At 43.2% G+C, this 19630-nt stretch overlaps 1 protein-coding gene across 4 annotated transcripts in view; it reads left to right on the forward strand.

The window, feature by feature from the left end:
• The window catches only part of LOC144593635 (syntaxin-7-like), a 42372-nt gene extending 23363 nt beyond the window's left edge, over positions 1-19009 (forward strand). For all 4 annotated transcript variants that reach the window (XM_078399507.1, XM_078399508.1, XM_078399509.1 and 1 more), the window contains 5 exons: positions 3365-3414; positions 4352-4445; positions 6651-6723; positions 8850-8932; positions 9743-19009. In XM_078399507.1, the coding sequence (XP_078255633.1) occupies positions 3365-3414; positions 4352-4445; positions 6651-6723; positions 8850-8932; positions 9743-9838 (396 nt within the window). In that variant the 3' untranslated portion in view covers positions 9839-19009. The remainder of the gene's footprint in view (positions 1-3364; positions 3415-4351; positions 4446-6650; positions 6724-8849; positions 8933-9742) is intronic.
• Positions 19010-19630: the final 621 nt, after the last annotated feature.

Genomic DNA, 19630 nt, shown 5'->3' on the forward strand with positions numbered 1-19630 from the left:
CTTAAATGACATAAAATAGCTTCATATTTACCTCAAACTTGCCAGCCAGTGATATTTTGTGACTTCACTTTGTCCTCCTAAGCGCCTCCTTACACTTGTTACACACCTGATAGGCCTCCCCTGTCTAGTTCTTCATCTGTCAGATATTTCTTTCTAAGTAATGTTTTATATCAACCCGATCCAGAAATGGCAAGGACTCTGGAATGCTTAACAAACAACTTGTGCTTGTGTTGCTTGGAGAGGATAATTAGTATCAGCAAACCCATGTTTACTGCCGCGTGTGTGTCTGTTTTATTTTTATCATCAATGCTAACTATTTTAGATACAGGTACACCACTGATTTTCTGACACCCTTGGATCCAGAGCCTTGCCGGATTGTCTTTTGCCGGATCAACAGAGGTCACGCAATAATAATTCAGCAATACACCTCTGACCCACTAATTATACCCCCCCCCCCCCCCCCATGTCTCTAAAACACCATGAACTGCCAGAAACCTAAATAAAACAAATATTCAATGTAAATTAAGTTTACAATAAAACTTGTATTTCTTGCACGGGATCAGTTAATGAATTGACTTTGGATGTCCCGATGAGGGTCGGATTGGCAGCCGCCCGTGGGGCCAGAGGATATTTCTTGTGCACCCTTGTAACTTTGTCCGGATTAAAGGAGGTGCCGGACCATCAGTTGCCTGAAAATCGGTGGTGTTCCTGTATATATGAATAATGTGAAAGCATTTTAAAAAGGGCTGTTAGAGTGAGAACTGAAATTTTGAAAATCTAAACTGTAGGTGCCGGAGATCTGAAATTTTGGAAATCAAATCTGTAGGTGCTGGAAACCTGAAATAAAACAGAACATGTTGAAAACATCTAACAGGTCAAACATTATGTGTGGAAAATGAATTTTTAAGATTTGACCCAACTTCAAAACTTAAAATTTCACTTGGATGAATGTTAATAGATGATGAAGCAGCAGCATATTGACAATCATTTTAAAGATATTGATCATGTCTTTAGTTTACTTTTTAGATCCATTTGCATTGATTTAATATTTGTCTTTTCCTCTGTGTGACTTAAAATGTTGAGTATTGGTTAGTTTATACATTCCACTTCTGTAACCTAAGAGCGATGCCATGCCGTCTGGAGCTATGCTCCTGGTAGGGTCACCCATGGCGGTAAGGTCAAAGGGGAGGTCCCTGACAAAGGGTAATCCAACCAAGACCTCAACGATGGAACAGGCGGAGGGAGGATGATGGCTGACTTCAGTGGAGCGTCACAACGGCTGGGAAGGCGGATGAAGGCTGCAGCAGAAAAGGATCCCCGGTTGTCTTGGACTCCATGCCACTGGATCCTGACCCAGATCTGTCAAGGACCGTGTGGTGCTGTCTGTGCACCAGTCTTCCCACGTTAAACAAAGTCACGCACAGGCGTCCTCCCAAGAGGACAGTTATACTCGCTTCGAGTGACCACCAATGATAATGACTTCTGCACTGAAAGCAGCCAGAGACTTTCATTACTCAGCAGTTCAGTTGTACTGAAAGATTGCAGATAATTGTGGATCGCTGTCAACAAAACTTAACAGTTGATGGGTGGGAGATCCTCCACTTCCGGTGACATGATAGAGGACTGACTTTACCAGAGTGAGTGGTAGAGAGGGCATCAGCTCTGTGATCAGTAAGTGACTTCATCAATCCAGCCACCTTCCTACCTGAAAACAAATCTACTTCTAGTTGGTGGATTGAATGTTCTGGCCCATGTAGCCAAATAGGGTAGTTCTCAAATGACAGTTATTTTTGTATATTCTGGGAAACTTAACAACCTGTTTATTGTGTAAACAGCATTTAAGTCGTCTGTAAATAATGGACACTTTCACTTTCAGTATTGAGACATGACCAATCAGAATATTGAGATTGAACTATTGTGCCAAGGTATTAAATTTATTGCTTTCTAATTGGACTAATAACTGATCTGTCTCTTGAGCATTTTGATAACTATTTTTCTCCTCTGTTATTGAGATGAATGCATTTTCTGTTAGGTGTTAAAGGCTTTTCAAAAACAAGAGCCAAGTTGGAAAATGTTAATAGCTTCCCTAAGGAAAATGTTTATATCTTGTTTATAATTAACGACGGTTTGTTCGGTGTCAGATAAGTTCTCTTCCCCATGTTCACTGTGGGTCAACTTTGTAATTTCAAGTGAAAACCTCCAATTTGAATTCAAGAATTGAGAGAAATATGCATTTGCGGTGTGATGCACGATGTCAAATAGAAAGGTACCTTGCTTCCAGACTGAATTTCAATGAAAACTAAGCAGAAGAATGTTCATTTTACTTTGATTTCTCTGAGAAATGTTGAATTTCTGTACATTGATTGGATGGAAGGATGGTTTATATATTACTAGAATTTGGAAAATTGGCGTAACCTGAATAGTTTTGCTCCCAAAACTAAAACAGAAAATACTGGAAATATCCAGCAGGCCACTGACATTTCAACGTCAAACATGCCTGATCTGCCATACATGCACACCATTTTCAAATTACAACACCTACAGTTTTTTTCCTTTGATGTTACAGAATTTTGGGTTCTTATTAAACTTATAATGGGAACGTGGCAGTTCGATAGAAGCTGCAAATCATCAACTGGAGAAGGTTTGATGTGGCTGCCAGAAAAAAAACTGGCCTTGAAAGTGGATTGGAATGGTGGAATTGGAGGCTGTACAATCTTACTGAGTAGCTGGGCAAGCCATTAAGAGGCCATGTGGCTTCCAACTTCTAATTACCATACGTATTAGCCACAGCAGGAGGCCACTTGATTGATTTAATTATAACTTAAACTCGACATTCACTTGTAGGTGACCTTCAATTCCCCCGCCATCTTACTATATCATGAATCTATCCACCCCAGCATTATGAATATTCAAAGACTACTTTGATTGCTTTCCGGAAGAGAGTTCCAAAGAGAAACGCTCTTGAGAGAGAAAACTTTACCTCATCAGTCTTTAATGGATGACTCCTTACATTTAAACAATGTTCCTAGTTCTGGATTTTCTCACAATTAGAAACATCCTCTCCACAATAACCCTCTCAAGTTTCTTCAGGATCTGTAGGTTTCAGTCAAGCCCTCCTCATTAGAATCATAGACCCATACAACTCAGAAACAGGCCCTTCATTCCCAATGTCATACATCGTAGAAGCTGATATCGTCAATTTATTTCCCTGCAAAAGCTGAGAAAATTTGTACAGATTTTAAAGGAACAATCGGCATAAGTCAACTTTATAATAAGATGCATGACATAGTTGTGCATCCCACTATGTACCACTGTATATTTTGGTGCATATTTAATTTTTTCCCATCTTTTATTTATTTTTCAGACGGGTGTGCCTGACAGTCAAAAAGGAGGGATTCTGCTGTCTCTTGAAAGGTAAATATTATGTTTAGCTGCACCAGTTATGTATACAATAATACAACGCTTATTTTCTTGCAGTACACCATCCAATTGCATTGTTCTAATTCAATTGATGACCAATACCGACACCAAATAATGAAATTCTTTTGTTTCGTTGGCCAACTTATTTAGTTGGACTGAAAAATTCATAAGCAGCACAATAGACTACATATTTATAAGGGGTTTCATTTTGTACGGGGAGATTGAATAGCTAATCAGATATGACAATATATATTGATCAAAACTATTGAGATTATTTTAAATAGGAGTCACATTTCATACTATAACTTGTAAAGCATTATCTTATGTTTAATGTTTCCCTCACCTCTTAAAGTTGTATGGATTAACTTCTTAAATTAAATTCTGTGCTTTTCAAAACAAATTTATACTTTTGAAGCTGTTTATATTTATGTTTATGTATTTTGCACTTTATAAAAAGTTTAAAATAGTTCAATAATAAATTCAACTTTCTAGTTTGCTGAATTCTTCAACATGATGTAGCAGCTCAGATTATAATGTGCTCTCCAACTCCCTCCCCTCCTCCCTCCCTCCCTCCCTCCCTCCCTCCCTCCCCCCCCCCCCCCCCCCCCCCAGTATTGATGTTTGATGGCAGCAGCATCAGCAGAAATAGCTTAATATCAACTTTTCACTTTGGCTATTGACTGTAAAACTTGAATTTTATCATTTGTTTAGATTTGATCACCATCAATCAGACTTTGTTGTGGGTGATTTAGTTGAATATAGTTGAAGATCTGGAGGGAAGAACAGTAAATATTTCAGGTTGATGAACTGAAAAGGTTAGAAATAACAAGCTTTCAGATACAACATGAAGTGTTAAAGTCTGGTAGGGTAGAGAGTAGCATAATTAAATAACTTGAGTATTAATACTTGGTTTTAATGTTTTATAATGTAGTCCAAATCAGTTGCAAGATCAAGTAGAAGATGGGATTACAGAAGAAGACCTGGCGCTCATTAAAGAGAGGGAGAATGCTATTCAGCAACTGGAGGTATGTTGCTTGTAATAGATAATGCTTGATAAAGTGTTTAATTGTGATGTAACATTTTTATAATTGTATTTTCACAATTGTATTATTCACTAGATGACTTGATGGGTAGCACTTTTCTGGCACAAGATTTTTAATGCTGAGAATTATGTGATATTATGGATTGAAACCGTATTTAAAAGAAACTATTGCTGGAGTAACTCAGCAGGTCAGGTATTTTCCAGCACGTTCTTTTTTTTCCTATTGCATCTGCAGTTCCGTGTGTCTATATACACGTTACTTTCTGGTTTTCTTATATGCTAATACTACGACATTGATGTGTTGGTGAGGGTCTCAGTGGCCTCCAGACCAAAATACATTTAATTTTCATTGTGAGAGAAATCTATCACCTTTGAGGACTTGAATTTACATTTGCATTTATGTTACTGCTGAAATCACATAAATAGGTTGTAATTGGAACAGGTTTGGAAATACCAGGTCCCCACCTGTCCATTCCTTCTACAGATGCTGCCGACCCCGCTGAGTTATCCCAACACTTCGTATTTTGTTATAATATTTAATTCCTTGTTTTGATTGCCTCATAATCATTCCTTGAAAATGGCCATCAGATTATACTCGTGCATTTCAGCTTGTGCTATCGTTCATCTATTTTGCTGTAAATGTTATATGCTTTCATATAGTTTTTTAATTTTCTCTTTACTTTTATCTGCTATTTTGGCTTTATTTGCTATTTCAGTTATGCCTCATTTCTGTCTGTTCCTACCACATTGATTTTTCATTGTGCACAATGCATTCCTGCACTATTGCCGTATCCTTTTATCTTTAACTGTCTAAATTTCCCCTCTTAACCATACACCTTCCACCATTTAGTTTTAACCTTGTCTACAGCCCTAATTATTCAATTTGACAGAATACTGGTCCTAGACAATTCGAGTGAAAACCACTCTAATGGAACAGCTCCTCTTCCCCCAATATTTGTGCCATTGCCACAAGAGTTAAAATCCACTTCTCCCACACAAATCCTGATCCACATATTCAACTCTCTAATCTAATTGACCACAGACCAATTTACAAATAGCTTGGGTAGTAATTCAATGATTATTACGATGGTTCTATTTTAATTTAGATCTTGCCTGCTCAAACCCAACTGCTGTACTTCCTTTGTTGGTCCAATGTGTGCCATTGCAACTGGATCTGTCCCCACCCATATTTTTCCTCTTTAGACTTGAGGAAATGACCTTAATCCTGGTACTCGATGGGCATCACAGCCCACCAGCTTGTGACTTGAGTGAACAGTATCCATCCAGTACCCATTCCTGCAACAATATTTTCCCCTATCACTACTGTACTCCTTTTCAATCCACCAGCTTGTATGGCTCTATTTGCTATGTTGTAATGGTCAGTTTGCTCATTATCCTGGAGCCCTGTTCATATTTACATGGGTTGCAAGAAACATACAACCCATGTGAGGTTCGGCTGTTTCAATTCAACATTCTAGATCCCTATACTTGCCTCTTGACATGTTCTCTCATCCTGAATGTTGACAGAATTTATAGTACTTAGAGTTATAAAAATGTATAGTGCAGAAATAGGGCCTTTGACCCACTATGCCCATGCTTATCTTTTTGCCCATCTACATTGATCCCATTTGTCTATATTAATATATCCATCTAAATGCCCGTTAAACATAATAATTGTGTAGGAAAGAACTGCAGATCCTGGTTTAAATCGAAGATAAACACAAAATGCTTCAGTAACTCAGCGGGATAGGCAGCATCACTGGAGAGCATCTCTGAAGAAGGGTCTCGACCCGAAACGTCACCCATTCCTTCTCCCGCTGAGTTACTCCAGCATTTTATGTCTAACATAATAATTGTATCTGATCCCACTACCACTACTGGCGAAGCGTTCCAGGTATCAACCACTCTGTGTTTTAAAACAAATCTTACCCTTGAGATCCCTTTTAAAAATCATTCCCCTCGCCCTAAACCTATGCCCTCTTGTTTTTATATCCCAACCATGGAAAGAAGATCTGTGTATGTTTCTTATAATCTTGTATGTTTCTGTCAAGCCACCCATCAGTCTACTTCATTTCAGGAAAAAACAAATTGAGCCCACCCAATCTCTCTCTATAATAATCTGGTAAACTAGAAGTTTATTAATTTTAATAAGCTGCTATAAACATAATGCCACTTCTGTTCATTTCAGTGTGATATCCTGGATATTAATGAAATATTCAAAGACTTGGGAATGATGATTCATGAACAAGGAGACCTAGTCGGTAAGCATCTGGTATTCCAATTGTGTTTTGATTGTGTAGTCTTGTGTTCTTTTTTATATAGATGCAGCAATAAAAAAAATATAGAAAATAATGGTGGTAGTAACAGTATCTTCTGTAAATTTTGAGATGGCGTAAAATTATTTGTTAGTTTATATTATTTCTAGAACCTATTACTTTTTAACTCCCTTTTAAAATTTAACATTTTAACTTCCTTTCCCATACCCATACTGCCCTTTCTGTCCTGGGCCACCTGCAGTGCCAGAGTGAGGCCACATGCACATTGGAGGAACGGCACCTCATATTTTGCTTGGGAAGCTTACATAGAAACATAGAAAATAGGTGCAGGAGTAAGCCATTCGGCCCTTCGAGCCTGCACCGCCATTCAATATGATCATGGCTGATCATCCAACTCAGTATCTCGTACCTGGCTTCTCTCCATACCCTCTGATCCCTTTAGCCACAAGGGCCACATCTAACTCCCTCTTAAATATAGCCAATGAACTGGCCTCAACTACCTTCTGTGGCAGAGAATTCCACAGATTCACCACTCTCTGTGTGAACCTACAACCTAGTGGTATAAATTTTGAATTATTTAATTGTAAGTGACTTCTACGAACACTTCCCTCACCCTCCTGTCCTCCCCTTTTCCCCTTCCTCCACTCTCATAATTTAACCAGTTCCACAGCTTGCACAATGTATCCCTCGTGGGATCTCACCTTCCCTAGCCAACAATTGGCTTACCAAGGAACTACCCTGCCTGAGGTCATTTATTGCCAGCCCTGATATGTCCTGATCATTTCTCACCTCCAGTTCAGTTCTCCTCACCTCTTGTTGCAGTTGGCAGCACAGACATGCAGAGCCACAGTCTCCTCATCCTCTTGTGCCTTTTAGCAGCTAATTTAAAATGATATGAATAAAAACTACTTGTTGATGTTGCCCAATGTCATTGAACATGGAGCATGGAACTGGAACAGTGCCTTCTGCCCACAAAATCTGTGCTGAACATGATGCCAAGAACAACTCTTATCTGCCTACACATAATTCATATCACTCCATTCCCTGCTTATCCATGTGCCTATCCTCAAATATATTAAATGCCATAATTGTATCTGCCTTCACCACCATCCCCAGCAATGCGTCTAGGCACTCGCCGTCCTGTAAAATAAAACTTGCTCCACATATCTCCTTTAAACTTTACTCCTCTCACTTTAAAGCTATGCCTTCCAACATTTGATATGTCCATCCCGCGCAAAGGTCTTGTCATGACTTGTCAGCCAAAATTCTGCATTTATACTAAAGTTGAGTTTACAGTTAAATCTTAATAAAAAGTGTTTGAGTTTTATGTCTGAATCATGTGAAATGTAACAAATTGAACAATTCCTGTGGACAGGTTATTAGGGCTAGGTGTTTCAGAGATATGTTGATGGACTATGAAAAGAAATTTAAAGAAGTGAAAGTGAAAAGGTGAGCTCAGGTCAAAGCTGAGGCATTTGTGGATTTGTGCACTAGCTATTCAAGCCTGAGACTTGTGGAGGGCTGAGTCTTACCACCAGGGGGCTATAGTTGGAAAGCATGAAGTACTTTATTTTGTGTGAGCACATGGTGACGTAGGTTAAAGTTTATTTCAGCATCACAATATTTAAAGTTTTTGGAAGGAAGCAATTAAAATAATCAAGATAAAGAAGGGCAAACTTTAAAAAAGCCCGAGGAGTAAAGTGAAGAAAATTGAAAGATTCAGTGATATTATGAATGGCATGCATTTTGAAGTTGATCTTTCTCTAAATTAAAAATCTGGTATTAAAGTCCATAAATTATAGTGCAGTTATACGTGTAACTATATGCAATTTTTAAATATAGGAGTCATGAGTTCCAAATATATGTCTATAACTGTCAAATTCTAACAGGCATGGTGTGTAATGGAAAAATACAAGGTTATAAAGAACCAGCAAGCTGCCTGATGTGGGATATGACAACATACTGCTCCCTTTTTCCTGCTTACAACTAATTACCCAGAATCAGAAGTCATGGGCTTCAATTCAATGCTATTCAAAACATTTAGAAACGAAAAGGGAAGTGTCTGTTTAATATTAATCCCTCAATTATCTGATTATTTACTCTTTCTGTAGATAGCATTGAAGCCAATGTGGAAACTGCTGAAGTACACGTTCACGAAGCAAACCAGCAACTCAGTAGAGCAGCTGAATATCAAGTAAGGCCTTTTCTGAATAACAAATGGATTATGGCAAGAAAATTAGGCGTTTGAGAATGAAAATTTACACCTGGAAAGCATTCACTATTTTTGATCTAATTCTAAGCTAAATAAGCATGTTCTGCTGCGAAACTGTTGGCCTGCATTATGCTGTTTATTGTATAGTGCTTAATCTCTCCTATACATAGGATCCACAAACTGATAAATTTGTGTGTTTTTTTGGAACACAATCTGAACAAAGTAGTTAGGAGCACATTGAATTCCTTTGGCCTGCTCAGCCATTTAATAAGATGATAACCGATCCAATTGAACCACAACACCACAAGGAAAGCGTAGAGGTGTAGGAAAATTGTGGTGTTATGGTTCAATTGGATCGGCTATCAAGGAACAATTTACCACAACTGTTAAAATATTCAAGAAGTTCACTTCCATTGTCCATTGAAGGAAAAAAGTTCCATAGCCTCATAACTCTTCAAGGAAATACAAAATCACCTCAGCTTCATAAATTGGTAATCCCTTGATTTTAAGCATTGGCCCTAGTTCTGAATTTTCTTGTAAGAGGGAACATTTACACTATCAAGACCTTTCAGGATCTTGTATGTTGCGATCAGGTTACATCTTGCTCATTATATTCCAATGGATATAAACCTAGCTTGCAAAACCTTTTCTCATAACGCATTGCAAATCTTTACCCCTTCACTTAACCTATGAATAGTCTGTTTGCATATGTATGTCCTCTTCACAACTTAATTTCTGTTTTGATCACTTTCAATTTTATTAAAAGTAATTTACTTTTTTTACTTCCCATAGCGCAAATCCCGTAAGAAAATCTGCGTCTTAGTTATTGTATTGCTCATCCTTGCTGTGGTGGTGGGACTCATTATCTGGGCAACAGTGAAGAAATGAAGTCAGAAGATTAAGCAAAGTCATTGCACTCGAATGCCGGTTAGCATTAAACATAAAAAAATATTATTTACTGAAGGCAAATACTTTATTCAAATACATTTAGGAATTAAATATTCAATATGTGCTTTCTAACAATGTAATTGGAATTGTTTTGTGATTCAAACTGCCATGCTTCACTATTTCAGATGCCACTGTTTAAATGCTCAGGCCAAAACATGATTTGGATTTGTTTTGTTCTGCCAGGTTGCCATAACTAATTGCTAAGATCTGCTGGCTATTGTAGATTTATTTTAGTTTGATCTGAGTAACGGGCAAAAGTCATTCCATTAGGCATAAGAAGATGGACCAATGCCAAAATGGGCACTTCAATTTTCCATTAAAATTATGCCACTAATCTTTTATGTTTTGCTCATTGACAGCTTTGATTTCTTGGCTGTCCAAACGAATCATTAAATGAAGTAATAATGCACTTAGTCTTTATCAACTGTGTATCTACAGTCATCTTACTGAAAGTTAACTCGCAATTACCTAGTGTTTGCAATATTTGCACTGAATACAACCAGTCTGACTTTGTACCATATGCCCTTTGTATTGTGTATTAACTTAATGAACAATACAGAATAGACTATATTTGTATTCCAAGGGATGTATTAAACATTTTAATACACTCAAAATGACGCAACTTCTGTGCTTCTACATAGTTTTGCAATTTTGGATTTAAAATTAGACTGAATGGTATAAAAATCCAAATTCTGCTTAGATAAACCTTGTCAATATAATAGTGCTTTTTGCCGTCAACCAAGTTTAAACAATGTGGCATTTGAGGAATATTCGAATTCACAAACTTGAGCTCAATCAATGTCTGTTCTGCCACCTTCCACAGGACTTAAAAATTGAGACAATTTTGTTTTTACCATTCAAAGAGTAAAACAAAACAATGTCAAGTGACAAGTATTAGACTGGATAATCTTCAGCAAAGACGTGTGGAAAGAAAGGTGAATGAGATCCAATCAATGCAAGATTAATAAGGAAGTTAATCATTAACCATAAGACTTGGGCATAACCAGTGCATACAGGATCACTTCCGATTTCCCGGCACTCTTGGTCCTCTGTAGGTCCAGCCAGGATTTTCTGTTTGGCTGGACCTACAGAGGACATGTAATAATGATTTAACAATACACATCTGACCCATTAATTATATCCCACCCGTGATTCTAAAGCACCATGGACTGCTAGAAACTTAAATAAAACAAATATCAAATGTAAATTAAATTTTCAGCGACACCTGCATTTCTTGTACGGGCAGCCCAGGCGGCATTTGACAGGTTGATCTCGGAAGTCCAGATGAGGGTTAGATTTGTGGCTGCCCGCAGGCCGAGGCGTGGCTTTCCCATTGGAACTACCATACTGACCTCTGCCAACCTAAGATTTGTCGAATCTGCCGAAAATCTAATTGGACGTTCACATCTGCCATCCAACACAGGACTCTGAGAGGAGTTGAATGGTCCACCTAGGCCACTGGGAGGCTGAGATACCAGCCCACAAAGTTGGCCTCGGAAGTCAGCTATGGGAACAGATCTGTTAACTCCAGCCTGCCTGGAGTTCCAGAGGTCCAGCTGCAGGAGGCAAATTTGAACCGCCAAACGGCCATGGAAGTCCCATTGATGTCAAGATCAGCCGCCTCGCCCGGCCTAGGTACCAGATTTTCGAGGGGACTCTGGGGGAAGATTTCAAGTGCACTCTCATAATTTTGTCTGGACCATCAGTTGCCGGAAAATCAAACCAGGTTTGACTATTTGACGCACTAGCATCCTGGTGTCAATTTGTTATCTGGGCTTCAGTTGGTGTTGATGTCTTTCACTCTGCTGACAGCACAAACATCCATAGACATCCCTTCATTCAGCTGAGAGTCTATCCACACTGAGCCTGCATAAAATTAAAACCAGCTTTAATAGTAATCCCATTCAAATAAATGCAAGAAATTGGCTAGGAGAAAGGTAAGTGAAACTTTTCAGCTCATGGTTTGTTCAAATATTTTGTTTTTAAATGTTTTGTTTTACACTGGGCAGTAAAACAAAAAGCCCAACTTTTGTTAAGTCCTGTGATTCTTCAGGATTCACAAACATTTGGTTACTTTTACAGCAGTGAGCTTAAAAGTGTATGGTGGCACAGGTGAGAGTGCATGTGTGGTGCCCTGGCTATCAAAGCCCATTGGATTTCTGTGACTGGGAGCAGAGATGACATCTCAAGCTAGATTCTGCCATGGTGAAGTACTAGTAGCCAGGCTTCAAGTGCATCAGGATCACTGAAATTACTTGGCTCAAAGGCAGATGACAGTGATCTCAGGGCGGTGGATATCTGCCCCACTCTGTTTCTTGGAGTTGTCTTCATGTACAAAAATTATTTCTAAATTGTCTAGATTTCCTGGCACAAAGCCAACATAACAGTCCCCTTTGTGTGCCACCTATGTTATATAATTGGAATTGTGCTTAGTAAAACAAAACGTTTAAATATACCTATTAAATAAAAAACAGAAACATCTTAAATGATAGATAATAGTCTTTAGTTATAGAAAATGTTGGACTTTGGCAAACATGAGATTGCAACCCTAATGAGAAACAAGTTACTAAACGTTGTTAAATTAGACAATGTAGATGGTGTGCAGTTTTTTTTTGTCAGCATCATTATTTAAAATATATTGTCTTCTGTTAGATTCACTGGGAACATGTATGTTGCTATCCGGGAGACAGTTTAGAGCCTGCCCCCAGAATATAAGTTCTTGCCTTCATAGTATTAAATGGAACAAAAATGTTCCTCTTAAAACAAAATACCTGTTTTTGAGAAGTAAACTTGTAATGATTTTAAATCACTTTAGTTGACAAATGTCAATGAGAAATGCAGCTCAAGAATTATAGGCACAGTATTTCAAACAATATAGTGAAAGGTTAATAAACTAATAAAATCTTTTGATATGAGCTAGTAAATATTTCATGGAAAGACTGTAGCCAGAGGGTTAAAATAATCCGTTTTCATTAGTTTATCATCTGTAGTAATATAGTCTCTCATTTGTGATACCTTGAGTTGCTGATAAACTAAGCCACATTTCTCTAAAGTTTGTGTATGTAAAGAATTGTTTTCCCAGAATTGCAAGGATCCATGGAAATATGTTGGCAAAAGCATGAGACATGCTTTAAAAGCAGCATACTAGCCTTTGTCAATTTGGTAATAATGTGGCGCGTCGGAAGAGGCCCGAAATAAAGGCGAGAAGCCGGGTATTTCAGGACGTTCTGTTTTATTATTCCTCAGTTATCAGACCGGTCAAGTCTGCTGGAAAAGGCTTTGCACCCAAAACCTTGTCCTTATATACGTAGTACCGGACCGCCCCCCTGGACTGGTCCATTCCCGTGCCGAGGGGTCGGTAGTGGTATGGCCCGACCCTTGGGAGCCGCCACAGGACCCCCCACCCAGAACCGGAGGCACGAAGCGCACTGGTGGTCGCACAACCCGACCGGACCGTGTACGGTAATCGGTCGACAGAGGGGCCGGCGGAGGCACAGTTGGAGGGACAGGTGGTGGGACCCGCAAAGGTGGGCGACCTCGTGGCCGAGGCTGGGCAACCCGCACTGGTTGGTCAATGTCTAAGTGGGCCGGCTTCAGGCGGTCAATTGACACGGCCTCCGGCCGGCCCCCCATGTCCAAAACAAAGGTTGTCTTTCCGTGCTCCAGCACCCGGTAAGGGCCCTCATACGGCCTCTGTAGTGGCGTCCGGTGGGCGTCACGGCGCAGGAACACAAAGGCGCAGTCCCGGAGGGCCGATGGCACGTAAGGGTGGAATATCCCATGGCGGGACGTCGGCACGGGTGCGAGCTTGCCAACTCGCTCTCGGAGGCGCTGTAGGGTGGATGAGGGCGGTTCCTCTCGCCCCGGCAACGAGGGCACGAACTCCCCGGGCACCGTGAGCGGGGACCCGTATACGAGCTCCGCTGATGACGAAGCCAGGTCCTCCTTGGGCGCAGTCCGGATGCCCAGCGAGACCCATGGTAGCTCGTCCATCCAGTCGGGGCCAGAGAGTCGCGCCTTCAGCACTGTCTTCAGCTGCCGGTGGAACCTCTCCACCAGGCCTTTGCCTGCGGGTGATAGGTCGTGGTGTGGTGCAGCCGCACGCCCAACAGGTGGGCCATGGCCGACCACAGCTCAGAGGTGAACTGTGGCCCCCGGTCCGATGAGATGACCATCGGCACCCCAAAGCGAGCGATCCAGTGCGCGGCCAATGCACGAGCGCATGTAGCTGTGTCGGCCAGCGGTATGGCCTCCGGCCACCGTTTGAAGCGGTCCACCACCATGAGGAGGTGTGTGATGCCCCGGGACGGCGGGAGAGGGCCCACAATGTCCACGTGCAGGTGGGCAAAACGCCGGCAGGGTAGACCGATCTCCTGGAGTGGCGCCCGGATGTGGCGTTGGATCTTCGCCGTCTGGCACGGAATGCAGGTGCGGGCCCAGTGGCAAACCTGCTTGTGCAGACCATGCCACATGAACCGCGCAGCTACCAGTGCGGTCGTCGCCCGGATGGATGGGTGAGCCAGCCTGTGGATCACGTCGAACACCCTCCGGCGCCACGTGGCCGGAACGATGGGGTGCGGCTGACCTGCCGACACATCGCATAGTATCGTCGCTCCTCCAGGGCCGAGGGGAACATCCTCAAGGCAGAGGCCAGAGATGGCAGTCCGGTAGGCGGGCATCTCCCCGTCCGTTAGCTGGGCCTCCGCCAGGGCAGAATAATCAATGCCGGGCGCCACTACTAAAACGGCATTGATGGCGGGGCGAGACAACGCGTCGGCCACCCGGTTTTCCTTCCCCTCGATGAAGCGGATGGAGATGGTGAACTCCGAGATGTACGCCAAATGGCGCTGCTGTCGGGCGGACCACGGGTCGGAGACCTTTGCCAGGGCGAACGTGAGCGGCTTGTGGTCCGTGTATGCGGTGAACGGGCGGCCCTCCAGGAAATAGCGGAAGTGGCGCACGGCCAGGTACAGAGCTAGGAGCTCGCGGTCAAAAGCGCTGTACTTCCTCTGGGCGTTATTGAGGTGCCGGCTGAAGAAGGCCAGGGGGCGCCAACCCCCGTCCGTCAGTTGCTCAAGTACGGCACCAATCGCCGACTATGAGGCGTCCACCGTAAGGGCTGTCAGGGCATCCTCCCGTGGGTCAACCAGCAGCACAGCCCGAGCCAGGGCCTCCTTCGCGCCGTCGAAGGCTGTTACCGCCTCGTCGGTCCACACGACGTTTTTACACTTCCCCGCCAGCAGCTCGTATAGCGGCCGCATGATGTGGGCCGCGGAAGGCAGGAACAGGTGGTAAAACGCCACCATGCCGACGTACTCCTGCAGACCGCGCACCGAGGACGGACGGGGAAACCGGCGGATGGCGTCGATTTTGTCCGGCAGGGGAACCGCGCCTTGCGAAGACACACGGTGGCCGAGAAAGTCAATTGTGGCCACGCCAAAGCGGCACTTGGCGAGGTTGATAGCCAACACGTGCTCCTGCCGCGAGTGGCTGGCTACCAAGATGTCGTCGAGGTAGACAAACAGGAAATCCAACCCGCGACACACGCCGTCCATTAGCCGTTGGAATGCCTGCGCGGCGTTCTTGAGGCGAACGGCATCCGTATGAACTCGTACAGTCCGAACGGCGTGATGATTGCCGTCTTGGGCACATCCTCCGGGCGGACCGGGATCTGGTTGTAGCCTCGCACCAGATCCACCTTCGAGAATATCGTGGCCCCGGCCAAATGGGCGTTGAAGTCCTGGATGTGGAGCACGGGGTATCGGTCCTCGGTGATAGCGACGTTCAGCCGCCGATAATCCCCGCAAGGTCTCCAGCCCCCATTTGCCTTGGGGACCATGTGGAGTGGGGATGCCCATGGGATGTTGGAAGGGCGGACGATCCCCAAGGACTCCATCGTGCGTAACTCCTGCCGTGCCAGGCGTAGCTTCTCAGGCGGCAGTCTGCGTGCTCGTGCTTGGAGGGGTGGGCCGGTAGTCATGATATGATGGACCACCCCGTGCTTGGGGGTCGACGACCGGAATTGCGGGGCCATAATATCCGGGAATTCCGCCAGCGCCCGAGCGAAATGGGAGTCCACGGACGACAGTGGGCGTACAATGGGGTCATTCAGCCACAACGCAATGGGCTCCATCGTGGCGGCGTGGACCAAGCGCTGCTGCCTGACGTCCACCAGGAGAGAATGAGCCCGCAGAAAGTCAGCCCCGAGCAACGGCTGGGAGACGTCGGCGATGGTAAACTGCCACGTGAAATGACTGGCGCCGAAAACGATGTGGACCATGCGGACGCCATAAGTCCGAATGTGGCTCCCGTTTGCAGCTGTGAGGATGGGCCCCCGCTTCCCAGAACGAATGTCTAGGACGCTCAGCTCCGCCCCGGTATCCACGAGGAAGCGGCCCCCGGAGCGCCAATCCCAGGCGAAGAGGCGGTGAATCTGGCCGGCCGCCGCGGGGACTATTGGCAGCCGGCCCCGGCGTTTCCCAGGAACGTGCACGGCTGGTGGCATTGTCGGGCTGCAGCACCCTAGCGCTGGTGGTAATAACACCAGTGCCTCCTGCTGGTGCTGGCTGGAGCCTGCTGGTGTGGGACTGCAGGTGCATGTGCGGGTGCAGGACCCGCAATGGCCACCGGGGCATAGCTGTCACTCCTTCCACAGCTCCCCCGCCCGACCAGGGAAAATCGGGCGCTGCTCGAGTGACGTTAAGCGCGCTGATGGCTACCGCGTCGACAGCTGCGGCCTGGTCGGCCTGCGAGCCGGACGGACGGTCGGCTATCCATCGTTTGTCCATCCTAGTATGAATGGACCATCGAGGTCACCAATGTGGCGCGTCGGAAGAGGCCCGAAATAAAGGCGAGAAGCCGGGTATTTCGGGACGTTCTGTTTTATTATTCCTCATTTATCAGACCGGTCAAGTCTGCTGGAAAAGGCTTCGCGCCCAAAACCTTGTCCTTATATACGTAGTACCGGACCGCCCCCCTGGACTGGTCCATTCCCGTGCCGAGGGGTCGGTAGTGGTATGGCCCGACCCTTGGGAGCCGCCACAATAAGATATTTTAAAATATACTGGTTATTATTGTTTGTGAAGTTGTTTTAATATTTTTAAAGTCAAACATATTCAGTAAAATGTAGACACAAGGAACTACGGATGCTGCTATACAAAAATAACACAATGTGCAGGAATAACTCAGCAGGTCTTGTGGCATCTCTGGAGAACATGGATAGGCGACCTTTTGGGTTGGGACCATCTTCCGAATGGCGATGTTTTGCGTTGGGACATTTCAGACTGAAGAACGCTGAAGATTGGTCCCAACCTGAAACATCACTTATCCGTGTTCTCCAGAGATGTTGCCTGATCAGCTGAGTTATTCCAGCACTTTGTTTTTGTTTATTCAGTAAAGTTCATTGCCACTATGTGTTGATGAGTTCATCTCGAATCATAGGGTAAAATGTAATGGTCTTTCTGAAGATGAGCAGTCTAATTGAGTTTTGTTTTGAAGGAATCCATAGGAACGTGTTAAGAAAGAGTTTTAATTGGACTGAGTCATTAAGAAAGCATAGCTGGCCCACTGCCTGACAATAAAATAAACCAATAATGTTAGATTTCTCCTGTTCCCTCCAGTTCCCCACAGGCCAGAATGAAACAGCCAATGACTTATTAACTTGTAATGTTTGTAATAGATTATCCTAAACTCAATGTGCAGTTGGCTACTTCTGATGTAATTAAAATATGGAACTGCACAGATCTCAAAGATGCAATGATTGGGCTATATTGATGACTTGTTTTCCTGTACCACATTGTATAAGCAGCTGGCATAGACTGGGCTAAAGGAAATTCAAGCATGCATGATGAAAAGATCAATCAGTTTTAAGAAAAATCCAAAGCAGGAGACAAAGATAATAATGAAGACCAACAGTGGAAGCCAAGAGAAGGGTGAATTGGCGGAATATCGATGTTGGACATTGTTGGAGAACAAAAATGTAAAATTACAAATGTTAGTAGACAAGACATATTAGGGATTAGTGAGGTTAATTGGTGTGTGGGAGATTGTGCCAGTAAGACGATCTGTGATTATTATCTATCTTGCCTTGGAGGTGTTTTCCAGTGAATCTAATGATAAGGGATCGCATCTTATTAGCACTGCAAAGGTTATGTTAGATGTCAATGTTTAATGGGTCTCTTGGGTGACAGATGTTTTTGCCTTGTCTAATTCACCTTTTGTTTAGCACAAATTCTCAGGAGTTATCCTTCATAATGTGGTGTGACTTATTTTCCATTTTAGAGATGCTTCACTGAGTTTGAACAAAATTTTCTGCTGAACAAGGCGAAATGTTTAACAAATCACTAAGTTGGTGGGTTATGTATGAATGTGATTGGTGTAAGTTTTTATCTATTTTAGTATTTTACCGCTTAGCTAAGAATTTAGCTAAGAATGGTTTGTTTCAAATTATCTCATTTCACGTGACATAGAAGGTAATGATTTCACCACTGTCTATGCCAGCTCCGAGAGCAATCCTATCAATCCCATTACACCAATTATTTCCCGAAACTTATTCACTCTCGCATGCCCATCAAGTTCACCTTTATTCTCTTAAACATTCCCACACACAAGTATTTTAGAAGAGCCAATTAAACTGTCTACTAGCATACATCGGGGTGTGGTGGAAAACACATCACTTGGAGAAATCCCACATGGTCAGTGGGACAGCACAGGAGGCCAGGTTTCTGGAGTTGTGAGGCAGCAGCTCCACCTGCTGAGCCATTTGTGCCAGACAAACACTGGTGCTCTTTAGAGAACTCAGTGGAATCCTGTTCTTGCATTCACTATGATATGCTTGTATTTGCACTCTATTCCTCAGTCCTAAGGGAAGCTTGATTATAGTCAGTAAAGGATGAAAATGTTTTTGAAAAAAATCTGAGTCAGTGTATATTGATTGTTTTAATTGCATGTTGTACAGTGAAGTTATGATATTGCAGGTGTAGAAACTAGTCGTTCCATGTAACTTGGATATGCAAATGTTATTAGCCTTTTAAAGAAAAGGTAATTAGAAGTTAATTTGTGAATGTGCCTGCACACACTGGTTGTCTTTTAAGTAAAAGTTTATTTCCCTTTTATTGGATGTACGTTTTGGAAGTGTTGACTCATCAATGGGCTACATTTAGAACATAGAACAGTACAGCACAGGAACAGATCCTTCGGCCCACAATGTTTCTGCTAAACATGATGCCTAGTTCAACTGATCTCATCATCTGCCTGTGTATGATCCATATCCATCTATACCGTGCACTTCCATGTGCCTATCTAAAAGCTGCTTAAACCCCACTATCATATATAATCCTCCACCACCACTCCAGGCAATGTCTTCCAGACCTCCACCACTATGCAAAATCTCTTGCCCTAAGCATTTCTATTAAACTTTCCCCTCTCATATCTTACAGCTATGCCCTCCAATGTTGAACATTTCCAGCCTGAGCAAAAGGTTCCGACTGTCTAACCTCTCAATTCATCCCTTTTATTGGACGGCACAGTGGCATAGCGGTATAGTTGCTGCCGTACAGCGCCAGAGACCCTGGTTCGACCCTGACAATGGGTGCTTGTCTGTACGGAGATGGTACGTTTCCCCCGTGACCTGCGTGGGTTTTCTCCAGTTTCCTCCCACACTCTAAAGATGTACAGGTTTGTAGGCTGATTGGCTTGGTATAATTATAAATTGTCCATATTGTGTGTAGGATA

Source organism: Rhinoraja longicauda, chromosome 5, assembly GCF_053455715.1.
Source record: "Rhinoraja longicauda isolate Sanriku21f chromosome 5, sRhiLon1.1, whole genome shotgun sequence".
Classification (NCBI taxonomy): domain Eukaryota; kingdom Metazoa; phylum Chordata; class Chondrichthyes; order Rajiformes; family Arhynchobatidae; genus Rhinoraja; species Rhinoraja longicauda.